This window comes from Peromyscus maniculatus, chromosome 4 (genome assembly GCF_049852395.1).
Source record: "Peromyscus maniculatus bairdii isolate BWxNUB_F1_BW_parent chromosome 4, HU_Pman_BW_mat_3.1, whole genome shotgun sequence".
Lineage (NCBI taxonomy): Eukaryota > Metazoa > Chordata > Mammalia > Rodentia > Cricetidae > Peromyscus > Peromyscus maniculatus.
Genome location: NC_134855.1, coordinates 31,596,948 through 31,623,096, shown reverse-complemented (window position 1 = coordinate 31,623,096; position 26,149 = coordinate 31,596,948). Strand labels below are relative to the sequence as shown.

Sequence of the window (26,149 nt, the reverse complement as noted above, 5' to 3'; positions counted from 1 at the left end):
CAATAGCGATCTAAGGTAAAACAGGGTTTGCAAAATTGAAATGCATCTAGTCACTTCAAGAAGTGATATGTTCAGTGCTTTCTCCTCTTCATTTATAAGATAAGCTAGAATGCTATTTTCTCCAATTCAGGCTGAGTCTATTAGTAAATACCTAGAAATAGCAAATATAACTTAATCATAATTATCTTTCAAATTCATCTCAGTTACCTATCATGTAGATGAAATTACCTCCTGATGCACCAACTTTTTGGGAAAGGCATACTTGTCAGTTAATTACAGAATTAGAAAATTGCACTGCTGGAAGGGACCTTACTAATAAATGAACTTAAATAGTATGTAAGGTTTTGGAGGGGTCTCTCTCTCTCTTTTTTTAAGTATTTACTGAAATTTTTTTCTGCTTAGGAATAATATTAAATACTTTGCAGCAGAAATTTCTGTCAAAATATTATCATGTATAAGGCTGTCTTCCTCCATACCCATTCAGAATAAAACATGTTTTCTCTTTAGTGTTTTCTTGTTTTATTTCTTTTTTTCTTTTTGAATGTGCTTTTTAATCACCAAGAACATTAAATTCTGCTCTCTTTATCAGCTGAATTTTGCCTTTGCCCAACAGAGTCCTATTAGCTGGTTTACTCTTCCTTGAGTGTTAATTTTCCTCCTCTTTAATGAAAAGAATGAAATTAAGTCTTGAGCTTCCTTCCAGATTTAACAGCTTGTGGTATCAACTTTCTTGGATTAATACGGAAATAAAATTTCTAATTAATTATTCAGGTTTGGGGGTGAATTTTTGATAGTATATCCATGAGTAATTATATTTTACAAATGAATTTGATTTTCTTACTTTATTACTGAGTAAGACAAACTCACAGATCTGTAACAGCCCAGGTTGTCCCATTCCCATCCCTAGGATACTCAACTTTTTTGAGCTGGCTTTCTTACTTCAAGGCTGCTATTTCCAATAAAAAAATACAAAAAATAAAATGTATTTCTTTGCTCAATAATCTCTAGTGTTTCTCTGTATCTGTGGCCTAGTATTTAAATTCCACAGCAATACATGCCAAAGCAATGAGTGGTGCATGTTTTCATACTAATCTTTTCATGGTGCCATAAATGGTTATATGAGCTCTTTACTTTAAGCTTATGCTGCTGTCTTTGCCCTCTTGCTTTCAAGATCACTGTTACCATGACATTTTTGCTTGCCTAAATTATTTCCTCAGAAATAATTTTGAACAATGTTAACTTCCTCTCTAAGTTATTTAACACCTATTTGATATGCTTGGAATTTTTACTTTTTTATTTTGGTACTTTGTGACATTTTCCTCCTTTATTTTTTCATTAATGTTTTCTGATTTGCTATTTTCCTAACAAGTAATAGATTATAAGCTCTTACAGAACAAGAACCAAGTTGTTCTTGCTAATAATTCTGTAGGTGCTGAGCACAGTTCTTGGTGCGTTGTGGGTGCTCAGTAATACTTGTTGAATGAATGAAACAAATAGATACTATTTCCTACAATGTAAGCTAGAAAGTAACTGATCACGTGTGCCTAGAGGTTACTTGTGACTACATTGTCTCTGTGTTTAGTATCTGAATCATTATTGGCCTTTTCATTTAGCAAAAACAGATAAAATGAAGTAATTTAGGGATTTCTTTTTCTGTCCTTTTTTTTTTTTTTAAGTAAAGACATCTAAATACTTCACTTAATGATAGGCACATGTATGTGTCATGTCATTGAGAATGAAATCTTGCCATATACATCTTTATAACAAAAGGTAAATTTGTAAAAGAGGTTTCTCGAGATAGCCACTGCATTAGTTTACCTTACTGGTGAAATACTTTGTTGTTTTTATTTTTAATATTAGCCAGTCGTAAAAAGGCACATAATAAATTCTCAAATCTAGGTAATTCTGTGCATTTACATTTCTCAAGCAAATACTTTTCTTTATAAAGAATATTAGCCAGCCGGGCGGTGGTGGCGCACGCCTTTAATCCCAGCACTCGGGAGGCAGAGCCAGGCGGATCTCTGTGAGTTCGAGGCCAGCCTGCTCCAGGAAAGGCGCAAAGCTACACAGAGAAACCCTGTCTTGAAAAACCAAAAAAAAAAAAAAAAAAAAAAAGAATATTAGCCTAGAACAAATGTTGTCTTTACTTCTATACTGTGGTTAGAGTTTGACAGTTTATACTAAGACTACAGATGTGCTTATTTCAGTTATATTTAGATGGTAACTTATTTAAATATGAACTCATTCAAAACTTGAGATGCAGTAATGTTTTGAAGTGTTTAATGTTTGGAGTGATCTGAGAAGACTGTCTCAGTTTGAAAGAATGGATCGCTCCCTCTTTGAGATGTACAAAATGCTGTTATTGGGAAGTCTTGGAGGAACCTTTTAAAGCAGATGCTAGCTGTCTTGTCTATCTTCTCTACCACCTTTCCCTAGGAGCATCTTATTCATGAGAAATGCTACTAACACTTAGTAAACATTCTAAAACAGGTGTACTAGAAGATCCCTCCCTACCCCATTTTCTTAGTGTTTACCCAGGGAAATGGGCCTGTCTTGAAAGGTTTATAAGTAAGAATGGATAGATTATGTCCTCTTGTTGACGTTCATAGTTTCTCATTTGGTTATCTTATACCTTCACATTTCTTTTTTGTCAGACATTTACATCTCTGATGAATGTTCTTAATATAAATGTGCGATGTGTAGCTTGCTCTTAAAAGCCTCCCATGATGTGTGGAGTGGCTGGCAATACGGAGAGTGTGGGAATGTTCCTGGGTACTTGGAAATGTTATACATATGAGTCTTTGATTTTTTTTTTTTCTTTTTGTAGTCAACTTAGCATCTGTTACTTTCCATCTATTTTAAGCAATGGTTAATTCTAACTAGCAGTTACTAAAGTTGTGGTCATTTGCTTTGGTGGGCTTAAATCCATTGTTTCTTGGTGTGCTCAAGTGGAAATTGACTTCTCTAAGTGGGTTTGGTGCTCTTAGGGATATATATTAAAGGACTATAATGCCAGAAATTGAGAACTGTTTTGGGTTGAAATACAGTTTGTTGTATCTAAGGATCTAATTTTTCATTTAATCAAAAATTTGAATGGTTTATCTTAAACTTTTGTTTTTTTTTCCAAATGTAGTCGAGAAAAGTTGCTGCCTCTGTGAAGGAGACTTCATTGATTTCTATGTGCTGTATAATTATGTTTCAGTAAACTAATGGCTGCATGTATGATAGTAGTCTCATAGATTAGAGTGGACCTGAAAATATTTATGATCTGCTATATTTCTTTAACTATACATTTTCTATATTTATATATACAAATACTTTGTATTACAGTTTCCTATAGTATTCAAGTACATTTGATGGCCCAGTGACATAGCTGTCATGGTCATAGCAAAAAATACTGCTCCTGTGTTTATGGTAATGTGCTACGTTACCAGTCATATTAAAGACAGTCCACATAAGTCATGTATAATGCAAAATACTTGAGTTAGTAATGATACTAATAGACTATTGCTGATTTATGTACTAATAAATTTGTAGTGCTGATTTGTGTACTAAAAGACTATATTGCTGATTTGTGTTTACTATGCTATTCTTTATTGATTTAGAATGTATGTCACTTACAGAAACAAAGTCATTGTAATAAAATAGTGTCATGTTACGTCTTGTTTACTAGGTAGGCCTCTTGATAAGTCAGAAGGTTATATTCAGTGATTGATCTGTTTCAGCTAGGATTGTGTATGTACACCTTGCATAATAACAAAATCACATGTTGTATTTATCAGTGAGTGTGTCTCTGCATGCTGTATTTAATGTTACAGATTATCCTTTCAGTACTAACAAAGTATATAGATGTAATACTGACTCTAGCTTGAAGAACATGAAAAGGGAATTTTAACGGTCTTGTGTCCCAAAGGCTTTAGATGATGTTTTTAGTATAAAATTTAAAACCCTTAATTTTATAGGACTTAAGAACCACAATTTTCTGTTTCTTAAATTGAATTTAGAACTTTCTTTAAAAAATACAGTGGTACCCATTTTTATTCAACTACATTTCTGAATTTATTATGTTGCCTGTTGTAAATGATTATAATTCTGTCTTCATGTCTGTGTCTGTATAAGCTTTGAGAAATTCATGTACTTTATTGAATTTAGTCCCCCTTTCTGATAACTTGAGTTGGCTCTATTAGTCCAGGTTCTATTTGGTAACTGGATGGTCTAAAGAGTTAAATGAATTGTATACCAACATTGCAGAGCCAGCATTAAATTTGACTCTAAATCTGGGATTGACTTCTTATTACATGTATTATTTATTTCTATTGAAAGTAAAAAGTTTATGCTGTTCACTGGATACCTTTAATGAGGAAAACAAACGAAAAACAAAAACAGAAAACACCTGAGAAATAGACAAGGAATGGCTGAGGAAAAGCGTTCTTTCATTGTAAAAGTTTAATAAGCACAATGATAATAAAATACTGTTGGTTGGTCTTTCATGTTTCCAGGTGCTGTGCATAGATTCAGCCATTGATCATTCAAAAATATTTAGAGAAAGATTTGTGTCTGTGCTGAATGTGCTCAGGCATTTTGCAATATAAAAGCTATGTAGCATTTGATATTTATTAAGTATTATAAGAAATCTAGATATTTAAAATTTTCCAGGATTATGCATAGATTATATATAAATACTTTGCCATTTTATATGAGATAAGTATTTGGAGATTTTGTTATTCATTAGGTGGTATTAGAACCATGAATACTGTGAGACAACTCCAGTAGCTATCCTATCTTTGGTTGAGCACTATTTAAATTGCCTTACGTTAATTTTTGCATTTGATTGCTCACAATAAGTCCTATCAGATGATATTTTTGCTGTTGATGAGAAATTGAGGTCCAGAGAAGTCAATGTCATAGCAATCCAAGATCCTAAAGTCAAGCTAGGGTAGGAATTCTGCTAGTCTACCTTAATAGCTGTGCTAGGCTGCTTCTCTCTGTAAAATTATAAAATGTAATCAGCTGAGTTAGCTTCCTCAGAGCATGAAGGGTAGCTCCTCTTATTAGGTATGTATGTTCTAAGATTTCCTGTGGATTCCTGAAACTGAACCATATACACATGGTTACTGTTTTTTCTTAAATGCCCTACTGTGTTGACATGTAATACTAGAGTTTATCTGTCCTTGGAAATTTTGTGCTCTGATAACTCCTTTACATTGTTACTGTACTTACGGTTTGGGGCCATTATTAAATAAAATGAGGGTTACTTGAAGTTTTGCACAGAATGTTGCCAAACCTAATATTTTTAGACCTACATTGACCATAGGTTACTGAATATGGGATGTGAAACACAGATAAGAGGTGGAAGAGACTATTTGATTTACTTTAGAATAATAATTTAGTAAACTAAACCAAGCACAGGAGTTGTCTTATTAAATGTTTTCTACATGTGAACAAATTATAAAAATACTGTTTACCTTTTATATAGATATTTAACAGAAAATGTATTGACTTTATGTTACTGTTTTATTTTTTAATTTGTTTTTGTTATTTTGAGATGGAGTCATCAGATCCCCTGTGCTTCGAGTTAACAGATGATTGTGAGGCTCCATGTAGGTGCTGGGAATTGAACCAAGGTTCTAGAAGAGTGGTCAGTGCTCTTAACTGCTGAGCCATCTCTCCAGTCCCTTGTTCAACTTGTATAGCATTCATACTGCTTTTACTGTTTTTTTTTTTTAAGTACATAAAGTGGTAAATAAAACACTCATATCTAAGATTAGAAACTATCTGGGATGCTAAGAACAATTTAATAGGTTGTGTGGTGGGCACTTGTTTTTATTCATTGATTTATTGCCCTCAATAAATCAATGTGCTGCTTCTAAATATCTATTCTCCTAGTACTAGACACTGAATACAAGGCCACCTGCATACTAGACAAGTGCTCTACTATTGAGCTTACATCTGCAGTTGTATTTTTATCTTTAGGAATGATCTTGTTGGGGAGATTGTCCATGCTGATTAGGAACTTTTGGTTTTCCTTCCTTGGCCAGTAGTGTAGTAGCAGGGCTTTATTAAAAGGGTCATCCACAATACCTGGCTTGAATACATCCTGATAAATGGCTTTAAAATCTCCCCCCTACTCCAGGGCTGGAGATATGACTTAGCGGTTAAGAGCATTGGCTGTTACTTCTTGGTGTTCACTTTTCCCCAAACACTCTGTCTCTTTTCTTAATAACTGAAGCTTGTAGTTATTATAGTACTTTATATATTGGCCAAAGTATAGTATCTTTTTTTTTTTTTTTTTTTTTTTTTGGTTTTTCGAGACAGGGTTTCTCTGTGTAGCTTTGCGCCTTTCCTGGGACTCACTTGGTAGCCCAGGCTGGCCTCGAACTCACAGAGATCCACCTGGCTCTGCCTCCCGAGTGCTGGGATTAAAGGCGTGCGCCACCACCGCCCGGCCAAAGTATAGTATCTTATAATACATTTCACATTAAGCTAATGTGAATGGCCACTTATGCTTAGAAGAAAATGATGTTTCGTGAAATTGTTGTGGCACTATCATAGTAACTAAGCTAAGAATTTTTCCTTTTTAGTAAACCTCATTTTATTGAATTTAAGGGTTTATTAACAATGGGGGGGAGGCAACCCAAAATAGGAAATCTAAAAGACTTTATAGTTAGATCTGGCTAAACCCTCCATGTGAAACAAGAAACTTTAACCATGCCAAAGAAAACAAACATGGCTATCTCAGTTTTGGTTTGGGAAGAAAATTAAGCCACTATTGAGGATTTTTTAAAAAACGCCACTTTTCTTTAAGTTTACAGCCTGGATTCACTTTCATTAACATTGTGATGTTAAAACAGCAAAAAGAATATATAATAAATATATCATTAGTCTCAAATTAGGGGTGCTGTCGAGAAACTACTATAACTGAATCAAAGCCTTAGAATTTAACTTCAGAGACAGCAAATTTAAAATGTACCTCTATGATCTGTGTTTAGAATAATAGAAACAGGAATCATTGTAACATTTCCTAAATTGATAATGGTGGCTTAGGGAAATAGATCTTTCTACCATGCTCAAAACTCGTGAGAGTTCTAAATATATCAAATTTCTATAGTAGTTTTTTTTTTAAAGATTTATTTATTTATTATGTATACAGAAGAGGGTGCCAGATCTCATTACAGATGGTTGTGAGCCACCATGTGGTTGCTGGGACTTGAACTCAGGACCTCTGGAGGAGCAGTCAGTGCTCCTAACCTCTGAGCCATCTCTCCAGCCCCTCTATAGTAGTTTTATATGAAGTGTAGTATCTCTCATATTGATGTTCTTTAGTTTCATATTCATACCATCATTTTAGAATACTTAATTACATAAAAATTTAAAAGCTCACAGATAACTTTGTCAGGTAAAACAAGTGTAATTAGATTCTGCCTGCCAAGACTTAGGGAAAATGCTGAAGACGACTGTAGCTTTGTATTTCCTATCACATCTCATTTTCTAACTATAACTAAATTCCACACTCATGAACAATTTCAGTGTTTGAAATGTGAGAAATAGGAAGGACAGTGAAAGAGAAATCTGTCGGGTCTGTTTTTTCTTTATGTGATTTGGATATTTGCTGTCTCTTTGGTATGACTAAAATTTCGCACCTCTATCACGGGAGTTTTGTGGCTTTTTTTTTTTTAAATGGGATTTTTGTCTTTAAGTTATAGTCAGTAGTTCAACTCAGTTTAGTTTACTTTCAATTTCAGTTTAGTTTCAACTTAGTTTATTCAGTCTATTGATGCCGTGAATGGTCTCTTTAAGTTAATACTTATGCTACCTTTAATTTGTTTGTTTGTTTTAAATTCTACTTTTTAAAGCACTTTTTGTTTCTTAGGAGAAAGTACTTTTTTCCCCCTGGTTTTCAAACTACCACTTCTGAAATTATCATAGGGTTCTAGTTTGGAATGTAGTACCAGTTTTTTATTTGTTGTAAATACAGGATATTTAGATTTTCTCACTGTGCTTTTGAAGTGCTTTCTTTCTAATGACGAGTTAGTTGCCTGTTGAGTTTACTCTTGTTTTCCTAAGCACAAGTGTGAGACATATCTCTGAAGGGTAGATGGGTTTGAAAGCAAGCATAGTTTTTCCTTGCTTGCTGCTGCTTTTTTGCTAAGATGTATGTAGGTTTTGGAGGTGTCCATGCTTGTTTTCAAATTCTATGCTTTTTATGAAATATTATTTGGCCATATCGTCAAAGTAATCCATCACATTCTTGTAATCATAATTTCTGTCCAATAGTTTAAATAATTTTTAGCTCTTTTTTTTTTTAAATCAGTTAACTCCATGCAAGTCTATAGGTGTGCCAGCCTATTTCACTTTGTGTTTTAACAAGTAATAAAACTACACATAGATATTCTTGCCTAATTTTGTATTTTCATATTGACCAATGTGCTTATATTTTTCTGTTCCTATTTTTTAACTTGTTCATTTAATTTGAAGCTTGAATAACCAGTTTCCTTGTCCAGTACCCATGGTTATTACAACTTTTTTCCCCCTACAAGTTTCTTAGATCCCTTTGTTACTCTTACTATATTAAAAATTCTAATATGGGACTATATATTTTATTTTATGTAATATAGATGAATATTGGATCAGATGCTTTAGAAAATGAACCATCTGGTTTTTACGCATGCTTAATACATACTCAGATTTTAATTTGGTCATTAGTAGACTAAATTAAATTCTCACAAACTAATATGTTCAGGTATTTACGTGCTTTTCTGTACTTAACTTATGACTAAAGGGTTTTATTTATATATATTTTAAGTCAGTATTTAGATTTTAAGCACTGTAGATCTAAGATTGTGAAAAGGACTGGATTACTATAAATTTCATTCAGTACAGATTAAGAATAAAAGGTGAAAATTCTGATACATTTTTATCTTATAGTCTTGTTGCAAAGAAAGAAACAATGCTCAATATTTTTATTAAAAATAAAAGAAAATGAGTATTCTCAAGTTTTAAGTTAGACTAACATAGTCTATTCTTCTAAATTTACTTAATTAAAATATTTTTACCACACAAATGAATTACGGCGTAAGTATTGGAACAGGATCATTATAGAATACTTCATTCATTCAACAAGCACTTACTAGGCATATTATTTATATAATAAAGTAGCATAGTTTCAGTGGTTTATATTCTTAAATTATATTTACAGTCCTATAAAGTGTTTGGATCTTGCATGGTAACCATTTTTTAACTTTTATTTTAGATGCCTGGAATGATGTCTTCTGTAATGTCAGGAATGATGATGTCTCATATGTCTCAGGCTTCCATGCAACCTGCCTTACCGGTTGGTAATCTTGTGAAAATAATTATTTTCTGAGTTTTGATTGCTTTCATGTATAAATAATAATGTGCATGTACTTGATAGACCACCCCAACACTAAAATGTAACATGAATTGTAATTGAGCATTACATTGCAATATATATACATGTTCAATGATGAAATTAATTCTATAATGAACAAGGCACTTAAACAGGTTGTGAGAGAAAAACCATTGTAGTAGTCTTGTAATATTTTCAAAGGTGACATTTTATTTATTTTATGCTAGTAAAAATTGATATTCAACTTAAAAATGAGAAGACTTAATTTGAAATATCCATTTTATTGAAACTTCAGCTATTGCAAATTAACTTAGAAAATTCTTGAATAGACTTACTGTCATACTTAGGTAGTAATTTGGTGATTTTTTTTAAAAATGATATTAGTGTAAGAATGTTTATTTCTTGAGAGCCTACTGGTTTTAATGAACAGGTAGGACATACCTATTTGGAATAGTAAGATTTTATTTAGTGTTTGTATATACTACATTACAAAAATATCTTGTGGAATCTTTGGCCCTATTTCTAATATGTTAATATTGGTTCGTTTTGTTGATTAATAAAACTTGGTTTTCAGAGCTTTGTAGATTTCAGAATTGAGAGGGAAGAGTTTTGGTTCTGCATACAATTGATAACCATGCAATGTCTTAAAATGCTAAAATTACCCCAACTTTATTGATCTCTTGTAATGTATAGCAAGCCTCAGAGTTGGAACCACCAGAAATTTTACAGTTGGTTGAATTTATGGCTTATAGATTACACATGGAACTGATTCATTGTACCTTATTTCTATAAAATGTAGTTTAAGTAATTTGAATGGTAGTAATTTAATTTCTCTTCTTGCAGCCTGGAGTAAATAGTATGGATGTAGCAGCAGGTATGTGTATAGTGGACTTCATTTGGAAAGTTGCAGGCATATTAACAAGGAATGAAAGTGGTTATCTGGGGTTGAAGAGACAGTTCAGCAGTTAAGACCACTTGCTATTTTTTTCAGAGGACCTGGCATCTGTTCCTCATTCTCACATGGTTAACAACCATTTGAAATTTGAGTTTGAAAGGAATCTAATGCCTTCTTCTGGCCTCCTCAGACACCAGGCATGCATATGCTATACATATATACATATATTTTGACAAACCACTCATGCACATAAAATTAGTTTTTAAAACTGATCTTTATGATTGGTTAAAATTTTCTCAATATCTGATAATAGACAGATAGCATTTATAATTGCATTCTTTTTTTTTTTTTTTTTTTTTGGTTTTTCGAGACAGGGTTTCTCTGTGTAGCTTTGCGCCTTTCCTGGGACTCACTTGGTAGCCCAGGCTGGCCTCAAACTCAAGAGATCTGCCTGACTCTGCCTCCCAAGTGCTGGGATTAAAGGCGTGCACCACCACCACCCGGCTATAATTGCATTCTTAATTCAAATTTATTATATAAAAAAGCCTTTGGTTCTCATAATTTTTTATATTTTATAATTATTATTAAATAATTAGGATTTATTTATTTTTTATTTTTTATTTTATTTTTTTTGGTTTTTTCGAGACAGGGTTTCTCTGTGTAGCTTTGCGCCTTTCCTGGGACTCACTTGGTAGCCCGGGCTGGCCTCGAACTCACAGAGATCCGCCTGGCTCTGCCTCCCGAGTGCTGGGATTAAAGGCGTGCGCCACCACCCGGCAAATAATTAGGATTTATATTGAAACATTTGATCTGAATTTCAGTGATTAACAATCTTGTCAACATAGTCAGGGCTCAGAGAATATTTGCTTAATGAAAGAACTCTCCTGAGTCCGTATTTCTACTTAGGGAACATGGGAAGAGATGGTAGCTCCTCTTGTTAGATGTGAAGTATTTTCTTGTCATGAACTTCTAGGCTACTTCACAGTCATTTTTGTCGTTGTTACCTCCTGGGTCCTCATAGTCAACTTACCCTTCCAATGCTTTGTGTCTGTTGTTGAGACTCATAGTCAATTAAATGCTTTCCATATATGTAAACCTTTGTTCTGTTTTGTTGTACAGTCTTTGCTTTCTCTGTTACTTAACATTTTAAGTTGACTAGTTTCTAAAGTTAGACATTTATATGAGCTTTGTCCCTAACAAACACCTGAAATCCCTTACATTTTATATATATGGTAGTGTAGGAGACTAACAAACCTTTCTGCAGTGGTGGAAGTATTCTGTAACCTATACTTAGTATCATACAGTTGCTACTAACTACATGTAATTGGTATGTGAAATGGGACTAGTTCATTTGAAGAACTATTTTTTAAAATTATTTAATTGTAATTTAAATTTTAAGCAAGTGTGTATGGTGTCTCATGAGTACTGTGATATACAATACCACATGCATAGGATTAAAGTAACTGAATTTGGCAAAAGTTAGAGAATAGAGGCATTATTTGTACTTTTGTAGCATATATAAGAAAGAAAGGAATAAAATGAGATTGACAGAATAGCCAGAAAGCAAGATAAATGTTTCTCATTTTGGCAATCGACAATTAACTTTGGAGATTGAAAGCTCAAGTTCTAAAAATGCTCTGTGCTATAGATGTATGTTTTGTTTGTGGAATGGGAAGCAAGTCAACAGATAATATGGGACAGCTTATAAGCTTTAATAAGAACAGAAAGGAAGAAATAATAATAAATATTGGAGCTGTTAAGGATCACTTCATTTACCACTGTAAATATTTTGTCTTTTAGGTGCAGCATCTGGTGCAGTAAGTACTGTTTAAACTCATTACTTGCTTCTTTACTTTTTTTTAACCTATTGCATTGATCCTTGTTTTCTAAAGATTGATGTGCTAAACCAGTCCTTAGTTTCCCATGCCAAATGTTGAAACTATTTTAGAATCTAATTTTCATGAGAGTTAGGAGAGATTATTTCTATTTTATGTGACTGTTTCAAAATACCAAGGCCAATTACTTTTGTAAAAAACAAAACAAAACAGGCTTTTGGTTTTCCATTGGGCCATCTGTGGTGGAAACAGCACCAACATGGAGATTTTCATAAAGACCCTTATGGGGAAGACCATCACCCTTGAGGTTAAACTTTCAGATGCTATAGAAAAGGTAAAATCCAAGTTCCTGCTCATCAAAGGCTTTGCTGGTAAGCAGCTGAAAAATGCCATACTTTGTCTGACTACAACATTCCATGAAAGTCCACCTTTCATTCTATGTTGAGACTTCCTGGTGGTGCTGAGGAAAGGAAGAAGTCTTGCAGCATTCCCAAGAAGACTAAGCAGAAGAGAAAGGTTAAGTTGGCTGTGCTGAAATTCTGTTAGGTGGATGAAAATGCAAAATTTTAGTTGCCTTTGTGAAGAGTGTCTTGATGAATGTGGTGCTGGAGATTTCATGGCCAGTTACTTTGACAGACATTACTGTGGCAAGTGTAGTCTGTCTGACTTAACTTTTTCAACAAACCAGAAGACAAGGAGTTGTGCATGAGTTAATAAAAACAAGAATTGGGATGGGGGGCCACAAAAATGATGTTTGGAACTGGAGAGATGGCTCTGTGAGTAAGTGTTTGCTCTACAAGCATAAGAACTTAATTTCAAATCTTTATCATCAGTGTAGAAGCATACATACCTATAACCCCAGCATTGAGAGCCAAGACAGGAGAGTTCCAAGATTTGGCTGACGAGCTTAGCCAAACAAATCAGTAAGCTTCTATTTTGATACGAGAGTAAGACAGAGAGCAGTAGACTCAAGTCCTTCTCTGTCCTATATCTGCATTTGCAATGGTGTGTGCATATACTCCCACCCCTTCCTCACCAAAGGCAAGAAGAAAGATTTATATTTCATATAGTTTTGAAGTCTGAAAAATCCAAGATCTGACAACGCTATTTGTTTGGCCTGTGGTTAATGCCACCATCTTAATAGCATGACCAAAGACACTACTTTGGTGTGTAAGAAAAGTATGGTGTGGAAAAAAATCAAAATGGCCAGGGAGTAAGAAATAGGTGAAGCCAAGGAACGTTGAAGTAGAATTTTTACTTTTTTAGGCAGAATCTTATATAACCCCTATAATGTCCTAGAGGCTCACATACTTTCCTAGAATTGGCTCATGCAAACTGTTCATCCAAGTCTTTGTTAGATTTTTACAAAGTAAACTTGTTGAATTGTACATAGTCTAAGTTCTTTTAGGAAACTCATAATTTTAAAAAAATTGTATAACTTCTAGGAAAATTACTCTTGATTTGTTTTCATGTTTTTATTAGTAGACTTAATATAGCAAGTATTAGTAGTTACTTAACTTGCTTTATCTTGTGAAGAAAACGTTACAATTGTTAGAGTATTTGACTTATACACTAATAATTTAAACTATTCATCTTACAGTAAACAAATAATTAAAACTTTCTCCTTAAAATAATAGTTTGGACAAAATCAAGAAAATGTATTTTTATTTTCATTAACCTTTCATATATAGAATAATGGGTTTCATTATGACATGTTCATGCATGCATATAATAAACTTTAAATATATTTATCCTCCTTTTGTTTGTCCCTTCTCAAGTTAAGTCCTGTTTTATAAAAGTTCTCCATTATTTAATGGAATCTAGGGTGATTATATAACTTGGCTGTCTTGGAGGGTGTCTTGTTAAATACGAGTGTGCAAGTCTCCCTTGTGTTTTGACTTGATTCCTTCAGGAATATAACTGAGAAGTGGGATAGCAAATCCTAGTTTAGTTTGTTGAATAACCTCATGTTTCTGAAGTGGCTATACTAATTTACCTTCCCAGCAACAGTGTATGAGGGGTTCCTGTTTCCCATACAACCTTGACAGCATTTGTAGTTTGTTGCTTTTTCTTTTCTTAATAATTCCAATTTTAACTGCCAGAAGTAAATGAACTTCTTTGCATTTCCCTCTTAGCTAAGGCTATTGAGTTATTCTATTTATGGGTCTTTTGTACTTCTTAAGAATTGTCTGCTTTCTGGGTATGGTGGCACATTCATTTAATCCAAGTACTTGGGAGGCCAAGGCAGATGGATCTCTGAGGTGGAAGCTAGCTGGTCTACATATAGTAAGTTCCAGGAAAGCCATGGCCACATGGAGAGACCTTGTTTCAAAAAACGACAAAAATGTCTGCTCAGTTCACTTGTCCACTTATTGATAGTACTGTTCTTTGGGTGTTTCATTTTGATGTAATCCAGGTATTCCTCATATGTGAGATGAATAGCTGGCAAAGGTTTGTCTACCATTCTTAGTCCATCTCTCTACTGTGTTGTTGTTTCTTTTGCTGGGCATGAGTTTTTACTTGGATAAAATCCTGCTTGTCAGTTCTTATACTATTTCCTGAGGTACTTGCCATCCAGAAAGTAACTATATCCTGAAGTGTTTCTTTTACTGATTTCAATGTTTTAAGTCTTGCATTAAGTCCTTTGATCCACTTTGAATTTATTTTTATAAAATAAGAGAAAAAGACCCAGTTTCATTCTAAGTGGATACCCACCCAGTTTTCCGGGCATAATTTACTGAAGCTGCCATACTTCCAATATATTTTGTTACTCCTAGTTGTGAATCAAATGGCTGAATATTCATGAGGGTTTTTTGATTGGTTTTATTTTTTCCCCCTGTAACCTGTTTCCTTGGTTGTGGTTTTCATTGTCAACTGAGCTTTATGGAGACTCATGCAGGAAGATTGGTGAGTTGTATTTCTGTAAGAAAATTTCCAGTGGATGAACTATGGAAAAGACAGACTCTTAAATTTATGGGACACCAGTTTGTAGACTGGAAGCTCAGATGGAATAAAAGGGAGAAAGGCAGAGGGTGGTGGCTTTGCTTTCTGATTCTTGCCCACCTACCATACTTTCTCTGCTTTAATGGACTTTGAAACTTTAAACCAAAATGAATCATTGTTAAATTGTTCTGTCAAGTGTCTTCATAACAATAAGGTAACTAATATAGTCATGGCTGGTTTTTCCTTTGTATCTTTTTTTATTTATTGTGGCTCTTTAGTGAAATTTGAAGTCAGGTGTTGGTAACTAGAAGCTTTTTTTTTTTTTTTTTTTTTTTTTTTTTTTTTTTTTTTTGATTTTTGAGAAAGGGTGTTAATATATCCCTGGGTCTCCTGTAGATGTCTCTGTAGACCAGGCTGGCCTGCAACTCAGAAATTGCCTTCTTCTGACTCCAGAGGATTAGCATTTTTGAAGAATGCTTTGGATATTCATAAGAATTGTATAATTCTTTGAAGAATGTTTTTCAGATTTTGGTGGGGATTGCATTTAAGCTTTGGGTTACTTTTGGTAACTGAGCCATTTCCTAATACTAATTCTGCTGAACGAGTAATATAGAAGGTCTTTCTGCCTTCTTTCTTTGGTGTTACACAAAGTTTTCATTATGAAGGTATTTCACTTACTTAATTGGATGTATTTCTAGTTATTTTGTTTTGAGGCTGTGGTTTATAGGATTATTTTCCTAATTTATTTCTCGTGTATTCACTATTTGTATATAAAAAATTACTATATAATGCTTAGTATTTATAAAAGCTAATTTTTGCATGTTTATTTTGCACTCTACTACTTTACTGAAAATGTCATGTCTGAGTTTTCTGGTGGAATCTTTGGGATTTTTTTAAATATATGGTTATTTTCAAATAGGGATTATTTGATACTGTTTCCTTTCTGTACCTCTTTATCTTACTCTACTGCTAAGAATCCAAGCATTTTATTGAATAAAGGTGGAAAGAATTGACACCCCTTTTAAAGAAATACCTTGAGATTTTCTTCTTTTCATCTAATACTGGCTTTACACTTGCCATATACTATATTTATGTTGAGGTATGGTCCTTTTTTCCAGATTTCTTCAGGGCAGGTTTGTTTTCTCCTGTGACCTCCTCACTTTCCTTTCTTCTTCCCTCCCTCTGTTTTTTTGTTTTGCTTTAGAGAAACAGGGTCTGGAATTCTATGTAGCCCAAACTGCTCTTGAACTTTGGATCATCCTGACTCTACCTCCCAAATGCTGATGTTACAGATGAACATCACCATACCCAGGTTATGTGGGACTGGAGATTGAGTCCAGTTTGGTGTTCGTTCAACTTAGTTACACCCCCAGTTCTTCATGAACACATGTTGAGTTTTACTGTTTTTTTCCCTTATATGTAGTAAGGATATTATATCTTATTTATGTGCTATATTACTTTTATTGAATTTTATGTTGAACCATCCTGAATCCCTCAGATGAAATGAACTTGATCATAACGTGTAATTCTGTTAATATTCCATTACATTGGGTTAGTGCAAAAAAGAATTGCAGTTTCAGACCATAAATTTCAGATAAAAACTAGGCTGAAACACATCTTCTTTAATAAACATATTAACAATTTTACTCAATGTATTTTTGCCAACAAAAAAAGTTTGTTCAGGCAGTGTTGTTACATGCCTTTAATCCCAGCACTTGGGAGGCAGAGGCAGGTGGGTCTATAAGTTTGAGGTTAGCCTGGTCTACAGAGCATGTTCTAGGACGGCAAGCATGAGTTCCAGGACAGCCAGGGCTACATAGTGAAACTCTGTCTCAAAAAACTGAAAAGAAAAAAAAAAGTTATGTTTATTCCCATTTTGTGAAAGTCCTTCCAGATTCAGTAGGATTCTTGGAATGTATTCTCTTCATTTCATTGATTATAGAGGTGTATTCCCTGCAAAAAGCTGTTAGAATGTTTGAAGTAGTTAAGTTGGCAAGAGATCAGATATTAGATAATGAGCTTATTAATAGCTCTTCATTCAAGTTTTGAAGTGTTGGTTATATCATGCATTGTTAAACATTTGGGGGAAGAATTGAACCCTTTCTGTTGATCATACCTGGCTGCAGACATTTGAGTTTTTTTAGTGTAGCTAGAAAACCTGCCCAATTTGGTGAACATTCTTCTCGGATGCAGTGAGATTCATAAAGCTGAGGTAGATCAGATCTGCAGCAGACCACCAAACAGTTACCAGGACCACTTTTGGATACAAACTTGGCATTAGAAAGTACATTGGAACTTCTGGCTCTTAACCACTTAGCTGGTTATTGCTGATAGTCACACATAAGCACATTTGTCATAGCATATCATAATCCATTCAAGAAATGGTTTCTTTTTGTTGCATAGAGTAAAAGGAAATGTAGGTTCAGGATTTTTTTTTTTTTTTTTTTTTAATTTTTGGTCAGTTCATGAGGCACCCTACCCACTTAGCAAGCTTTATCACCTTTCCAATTTTCTTCAAATGCCAAGTGACTGCTGAATGTTCCATACTGAATTCTTTGGCCACTTCTTTTAAAATGATCAGCGTTGATGATCATTACCAGCTTTGGATGGCCAGCTCCCTAGCTTCTCATCTTGAAGACTTTGCTCTCCTTTGCAAATTTCTCAGATCTCCTCTGTATTGTTAGTATATTTGTTATCAGTTCCTGGAACAAATGCACTGTTGATGTTTTGAGTTTTGTTTGCTGCTTTACCAGTATTTTAAACTTAAGAAAATTGTTTGAATTTGCATTTTCTCTAAAATTTCCATATATAAAGTAAACAGTGACCAATATTCTTTAATAAAAAATATGAGAGATACATATTAAAACACTAATCTCTTGTATTAAGAATGTATTTGAGTTGGGCCATGGCTAAACTACACAAAGAAACCCTGTCTTGGAACCCCCCCCCCAAAAAAAAAAAGAAAATATTTGAAATCCTTGTGCATAATGAGGTTGTCTATTTTGATATCTTTTTTGTTGTTGCTGTTGTGTTTTTTTATTTTAAATACGATCACTTACTGTTATAACCTTCTCTAGGCTGCCTTGGCAGTGTGTCTCAGAGGTTCTGATTTGGATGTGTTTTCATTAGCATTTGTCTATGAATTGCGTTATTTCCTTTCCGGTTGTTTGGATGACTGACTATTCATTTAAAAAATGTGTTGTTCATTCTCCAAATATTTGTTTCTTTCTTATTATTGATTTTTAGGTTTATTCCATTATGATCTGGTAGAACAAAAGGAATACTGGTTTCTATATCTGTGTGCATGTATGTATGTATGTATGTATATGTTGAGACTTGGTCTGTGTTCTATGACATAATTGATTTTGGAGAAGTTTCTATATACTTCTGAGAAAACTAGTATTTCCCTACCTCTTGATTGGAATATTCTGTATGTATCTGTTAAGTCCAGTTTATTCATAGTATATTTTAGCTGTGAGGTTTCATTATTTGTTCTTGGTTTGGAAGACTTACCTAATATTGAAGTCCCCTACTATTGTCAGGACTTACGTTATCTTTTATATCTTTCGGTATTTGTTTCATAGTATTGGCCCTACTCCAGTATTTGGCCCATAAATGTATTTTTTTTGTTGTTTTTTGTTTTGTTTGTTTGTTTTGAGACAGGATTTCTTTGTACTTTTGGTGTCTGTCGTGGATCTCGCTCTGTAGACCAGGCTGGCCTCCAACTCTTACCTCCCAGGTGCTGGGATTAAAGGTGTGCGCCGCCACCGCCCGGCTTTGGGTCCATAAATGTTTACAGTTGTTATACTTTGAATTATTTCACCTTAACATGTATTACCCTGATGATAATTCTTGGTTGTCACCTATAGGGGGGCCGGGGGACACTAAAAATTAAGCTACTAGGTACACTTGTTAGGATTTTTTTTTTCTTTTCTTAATCATTTGAAGTGGGAAGAACCACCCTAAATACAGATCTTAGGATGGGAAGATCCACCTTAAATTTAGGTCACACCTTCTGGAGGTAGCCTATATAAAGGATATGGAAGATGGAAGTTCTTGGTCTTTGCCCTCACTCTGACTGGCAAGTTCATTCCTTCGCTGGTATTAGAGCTTACTTTTTGATGCTGGCATATACTTAAACCAGCGGAGACATCTAGCCTCCTAGACTGAACAACTATGGGATTCTTGGGCTTTCTTTTGATAGACAGCCTTTTTAGCTAACTGGACCAAAGGCTATAAGCCACTTTATGTTCTGTTCCCTGTTGGTTCTGTAACTTAGAGAACCCAGACTAATACATTCCCTTTTTATCATTTCTAATTAGCTTTGACTCCAAGTTTATTTTGTCTGATACAAGGATAGCTCTGCCTGTATATTTATATTTTCCATTTACCTGTTAGTTTTCCTTTTTTCTTGTGTGTGTGTGTGTGTGTGTGTGTGTGTGTGTGTGTGTGTGTGTGTTTGTTTTCCTTTTTTGAGACAGGGTTTCTCTGTGTAGTTTTCATGCCTGTCCTGGATCTCGCTCTGTAGACCAGGCTGGCCTCAAACTCTCCCTCCCGGGTGCTGGGATTAAAGGTGTTCTCCATGCCACCCTTTTCCTTCTTTGATATCTTTGCTAGCTAAAACAAGTGGCCCATCCCCAACACAGACTGCAGTAACTAAAGAATAGAGAAGAAATTAATGAAAAGGAAATTAAAATACACAAAATTGAGGAAGCAAAGCTTCATCTTTGAAAAAGTTACTAAGATTAACTAACCTTTAGCCAGTCTGACAAAAAGAAAGAGGGAGCCCAGTGTGGTGGCAGAGACAGGAGGATCTCTGACTTTGAGGCCAGCTTGGTATACATAGCGAAGAGCTCTAGGACAGCTAGGGCTACATAGAGAGACCGACTCAAAACAACAACAAAAAGGAGGAGGAGGAAGAGGGCACAATTTTAAAAACAACCACTATTGAAGATATACTCTGAAAAATGGGATAACTCGGAAGAAACAGAACAATTTCAAAATCTGTATCACCTACTAAAATTAAATTCCAAAGGTGTAATTAATTTCAACCAACCCATTACAAGCAATGAGATTGAAGCTGTGATTAAGTCTCCCCTTGAAGAAAAGCATAGGTAGGACCAGACTGATTAACTGCTGTATTCTTTCAAACTGGCTAGGAAGATCTCATCCTGTTCTTAATTTGTTCTGTAAGGTAAAAAAATGAAGAAGGAACACTCTATAGAAATTCATTCTATGAAGTCTGTATTATTTTAATAACAAAACCAGGTAAAAACAAAAGAATGAAAAAAAACCCTACAGACAGGTTCTTTGAACAGAGATTCAGAAATGCCTGTTACTTGGAAAATAAATTCAAGAACACATTAAGAAGATCATACATTATAAACAAGGAAGCTTCATCCTCAAAAGGCAAGGTTGGCTCCACATTACATAAAGTGTAATATACCATGTAAGTAAACTTAAAGACAGACATGATTATTACAATTGACACAGAAAAGGCATTGGTAAAGTTTCAACAAACCAATAGGCAATGTTATATTAAATGGAGACAAACTGAGTATTTCCTTTAAGTCAGGAACAAGACCCTTTCTTATTTGATACAGTGCTCCAGGTCTTAGCTGTTTCAACTAGACAAGAGAAAGACATAAAGGTGATTAAAAATAGGAAAGGAAGAATTCAACTATCCTTATTCCCTTTACTTAAAGACCCCATAGAGTCTACTAGAAAACTTTTGAACCTAATAAACGCAGTAAAGTTGCAGGTTCCAGTAATAGTCTGGTAGAATTACGCAGCGAATCCAACTACAGCTTCAGTCTCATTGCTTGTAATAGTTGGTTTAAAAATAATAGCCTTCATATATACCAGCAATGTATTCTTGAAAGAAAGAAATTAGGAAAAATACTCATTAAAAATAACTCTAAAGAAATAAATATTAGAACACAGTGATAATTTCAAGATAAAAAAGGAAAAAGTACAAAAATTCATACTTCACCCAGTTGAAATGGCCCTCATTAATAAATGACAGTGTCGGAGAGTGTGTTGAACTTGACTGTTGATGGCAGTGCAGATTCAGTCAACTGAGTAAGATCAGTTTGAAGATTGCTCAAAAATAAAAAATACGGGCTAGAGCAGGTAAGACATTCTCCTGGAGGACCCAGCTTTGATTCCCAGCACTCATGGCAGTTTTCAACCATCAGTTTCCCCAATCCCAAGTGTTCCTATGTCCATTTTTGGCCACTGGGAGAACAAGGCACACATATAGCACACAGTTAAATACAGACAAAACACCCATAGACATAAAATAGACGGTCATGGCCTAGCTGTTTCACTCATGTCCATGTCCCCAGAGAACTCCATGTCTTTCAATAAAGATAACTGCACCACTGTGTTGTTGCTGCTCTACTCACTGTAGCAGGGAATGGAGCCAACCTACTTGCCCATTAGCAGAAAAATAAATGAATAATGAAAACCTGTACATGTATGAAATAAAGTATCATTTAGCTCTAAAGAAAATTGAAACCATAAAATGCTTTTAAAAAAGTGGATTTTGAATGTATAATAATGAATGAGATTACAAAGTCTTAGAATAAAAACCACATGTTCTTTATCTCATATAAACCTAGCCAATAATTTACACATATATTATTAAAGAATAAGGAAGAACTGAATACAAGTTAATGGGCCCAAGTTATGGAAGAGGGTAAAAACCAAATTATTTTTCTTAGTTCTGACTTTGACTTGGTTTTGGTGGTGAATACATGCATTTAAAAATTGATGCAGAGGGGCTGGAGAGATGGCTCAGAGGTTAAGAGCACTGACTGCTCTTCCAGAGTTGAATTTTATTCCCAGCTACCACATGGTAGCTCACAACCATCTATGATGAGATCTAGTGCCATCTTCTGGTCTTCAGGATATCTGCAGGCAAAACAGTGTAACATAATCTTCTTTAAAAAATTGGTATTGAAAGTACAAAATCCATTGTACATCTCTACAACTTCAGGGCCTGGTTGATTTCAGTGTGCAAGTTCAAAATAAAGCTTTTAAGAAAGAATATATTTCATTATCAAAGTGGTAAATTTCAACCAAGGAAAAACCATCATTTCTTTTGTACCAGTCTAATTGGCTTATAAGTCTCGAATCTAAGCATTTTGCATCTATGTTGAAGGTAAATTCGTGTATTGTTTTCTTTTGTTTTATATTTATATGATTTTGGAATTGGAGCAATACTGGCTTTGTAAGATAAATTTGGAAACATTTCTTTGTGGAATAGTTTTAGGAGTATTGGTATTGGTTCTTTGAAGGCCTGGTGGAATTCAGCAGTGAAATCCATCTGGTCACAGGCTTTCTTATCGATATATTTAGCTTAGTTATAGTCTTTGGTTCCAATATGCTAAGTCTTATGCATCTAAAATATATCGATTTATTCCAGGTTTTCAAGGTAGTTTGAATTTAATTTTCACAATATTCCTTAATGTTCCACTGGATTTCAATATTATTTATTGTAATATTTCCATTTGGGGTATTAGGTAAAAGGCGCTATGCCAGCACATTGAGCATTTTAATAATTAGTATTGTTGTTGAGCATTTCAGTCATTGGATTCAGGTATTAAAAAGTCATAAAAATTGGAGGCTGTCACATTGCATTATATTTTTGTGTTTCTTTGTATTTATTACTATGTATCTCTGATTAGATTTGTCTTTGCCCCCTCTTATTTAATACTAATATTTTCATACAGTATATTTTGATCATATTTGTTCCCTTTTCCCACTTCCCCTCTGATCCTACTTCCATATCCACCCAACTTCATATTCTTTCTTAAACAACAATAATAACAAAAAAGGCAAACAAAACTAATAAAAAAAATACCAAAACAAAACTTCCCTAAAGTGTGATTGTTGTACCTAGTGATGCACTACTTAAGAAAACAGATTTTTAATCAGTTGTCTTGGTGCCTTTAACCCCAGCACTTAGGAGGCAGATGCAGGTGGAACTCTGAGTTCAAGGCTAGCCTGCTGTACAAAGAAAGTTCGAGGACAGGTAGAGATTTTACACAGAGAAACCTTGTCTCGAAAAATCGAAAAAGAAAAGGATTTTTTCCAATTTATAGCAGGTATCAATTCCATAGAGATTCATGGTTAGGTGTGGTACTTTGTATTCACATTTAAACCTGTGCAGATTTTGTGCCCTGCCAGTGTCTCATGATTAAAAAGTAGGTTACCAAAGAAAATGAAGAATGAAATCACAAAAAATTAGAGATACTTTTTTTTTTTTTGCCCATTAACATTGGAATCTTCAGTTCTGAGGGGAGGGGAGGACTCCTGGGGTAAGGTGTCTTTTATTTCTCACCGCCATAGATACTGTACCCTTGATAGGTATGTGGTCTGAAGGCTAGACCTATCAAGGGTACATTTTCAGTGGCACAGCTTCATTTACTCTGAAAGCTTGCCATTTCGGATTCAGGCACTATCCCCAAAGAGCTTTGAGGCTGGTGGGCTGGCAGGATCCCACTAGCTAGAGACAATGACCCCCCCAATTGCCTCTGAATGGAACAAGCAATCGGAACATTGTTCCTTCATTTGAGAGGGTGAACAGAGATAACTAGGCATTTTGTCTGTAGATCTGAGTACTGTCAGATGTTACCCAGCAGTAAACTTTTGGGTGAGAGGAAGTTTCTCTAAAAACTGATCAAGCCACTGGACTTAGCAGCAAACCACAAGCAATAGGTTGTGTCTTTGAATGCTAAGAAATAGGCAGTTCTTGGGCTCAGTGCTCTATCCCATGATTATATACAGATGATGAGGGTCACTCTTTGCTTATGTTGTGTTTTGTTTTATTTTTAAAGAAATGTCACCAATGTTATTGATGCTCTAGTGGATGATACTATAACCTAATGGATATGAGCAACTAATTAAAAAGTGACTTTATTGTGAGGAAATTTAAGGACTATTATAACAACTTTGTTTCTCTTTTTATGCAAGCACAAAAGTGATGTAGATAAAAATCAGTCTTAATAGATTTGTCAGTAAGTTTAAAATACAGTCTTAGTGTTGAACAAGTAGGTGATACCAATTATATTTTATTTTGACTTAGTGATATGTATAGTAAGTAGTCTGTTTTTAAAAAAATTAAGACTATTGAGTTGTTTGGTTGGGCCCATGATTAGGAGTAGATTTATGTTTAGTTTCACATGGAAATCTCACTTTCTTTGTTTTGAAATACTTGGATTCAGCCCCTCCCCCCTTGCTGGTGTTTTTTGTAATAAACCATCTTTACTTTTCCTAGTTTTGTGAACTGGGTCTTTATAAGGGATCAATTTAGAAAATTGTCCAAATACTGTTTTGTTTTTTTAATTAGACTAGATAAATGCATGATTTATACACCTTTATATATCTGTTATATCTATATGTAGTTTGTATATTTTGTCCACTGGGGTAGGTTTATATTGATGGAAGGTTGTCTTATGCAAACAATACAATGTTACTATTCTTCTGAGAGCAGTCATATGTATAATGATTCTAAGAACAGTCCTAAAACCTTAATTGATCCATGCTACCTTGTTTTCCAGTTCCTTCTCTACTTCCATTAACAAGTTAATTTAGGTGATTTGAACTATTCAGATACAGTCATTTAGCTGGGCTGTGATGGTGCATGCTCCTAGCACTTAGGAGGCAGAGGTAGGCAGATCTTTGTGAGTTCCAGGCCAGACTGGTCTACAAAGTGAGTCCCAGGACAGCCAGGGATACACATAGAGAAACCCTGTCTCAAAAATACCTTTAAAAAAAAACAAAGAAAAAGAAAATACAATCATTTTATTCTTAAATTTGATGTTTCGTATGTTGGATAGTTTACACTATCAGTAATTTTTTTTTCCTTTAGAAATCAATGTGGACAGAACATAAATCACCCGATGGAAGGACTTATTATTACAATACTGAAACAAAACAGTCTACCTGGGAAAAACCAGATGATCTTAAAACACCTGCTGAGGTAAATATTTGAAGACTAAGAATCAGGACTGTTAAGTAGCTTGGGTATATTCCTTAGAATTTTATATTAAGCTATCCAAAGAGCAGTTCTTACGTGTCACAAGAGTTAATAAAGACTTTAGGTTTACTGTCGTCATATGTTCAGATGTGTTTTAAAGAATAAATTTGAAGAGGAAAGCAATTTTCCTCAATGCAGTATGACACGTGTGATTTTAAAAATAGTTCCAATTAATAGTTCCAATTAACCATGGGGTTTGATGTAATGCAGTTAAATTGCCTATAAAATACTGTCTTGTCTTAGAGTAGAATATTTTCTTTGTAGAAATGCTTCTGAAAAGGTATTTATTTTGTATTATACATTTCACCATTCAAAATAGATAAAATATGACACAGTTAAGGTTGAAGCACTAAATTAAGCAAGCAGTATTGCAAATGTTGATGTGCTTAGGAAGAGGTGATCTTTTCACTGAAGAACAGTAAGTTTTACCTAGCCAGTGGTATTCCATTTTTAACTTCTTTTAAGTAAAGAACTTTAAGACAGTAGCTGTATTTTTCATTCACTCCCCCTCAAGTCATCTAATATGCACACAGTGATTGGGAAGGAAGGTTGATAGATAACACTTCTTTATTTCTTGTTCATAGGCACACACATGCTCACACAGGTACTGAGATTTAAAGGCACTTTAAATTGCTCCCCTATACATTAGCTTTATGTAGACTCTAAATTCTGTAGTGTTATTATAAAGGTTAAATGGTATAGTCAATAATTGACAATTTTGATATTTAGAGTTACACAGGTAGACAATATCTAATGAAAATGGGTGTGGATGGTCAGCAAAGCTGAATGTTATTATTTGTTGAACGTTTTTCCCCTTCGTTAGCAACTCTTGTCTAAATGCCCGTGGAAAGAGTACAAATCTGATTCTGGGAAGCCTTATTACTATAATTCTCAAACGAAAGAGTCCCGCTGGGCCAAACCAAAGGAACTTGAGGATCTTGAAGGTAAGATGGGAAAACAACTCTACTGGGAAGTTGTTGCCTATATGCCAGTCACCTGGAAACAGTCCTTCCTGAATAGGGCTATTCAAATAAGGTCTTATTCTTTTTTAAAAAAAAAAATTA

The 26,149-nt window shown here is 34.3% G+C and overlaps 1 protein-coding gene across 21 annotated transcripts in view; it reads left to right on the top strand.

The window, feature by feature from the left end:
* Prpf40a (pre-mRNA processing factor 40A) overlaps nucleotides 1-26,149 on the top strand; it is a 50,384-nt gene that overhangs the window by 5,251 nt on the left and 18,984 nt on the right. For 12 of the 21 annotated variants that reach the window (XM_076569489.1, XM_076569493.1, XM_076569492.1 and 9 more), the window contains 4 exons: nucleotides 9,251-9,331; nucleotides 10,211-10,252; nucleotides 24,918-25,028; nucleotides 25,909-26,029. In XM_076569489.1, coding sequence (XP_076425604.1) covers nucleotides 9,251-9,331; nucleotides 10,211-10,252; nucleotides 24,918-25,028; nucleotides 25,909-26,029 — 355 coding nt within the window. Of the gene's footprint in view, nucleotides 1-9,250; nucleotides 9,332-10,210; nucleotides 10,253-12,062; nucleotides 12,080-24,917; nucleotides 25,029-25,908; nucleotides 26,030-26,149 lie in introns of all 21 variants that reach the window. The other 9 variants (XM_042275300.2, XM_042275299.2, XM_006974234.4 and 6 more) reach the window with 1 other exon arrangement.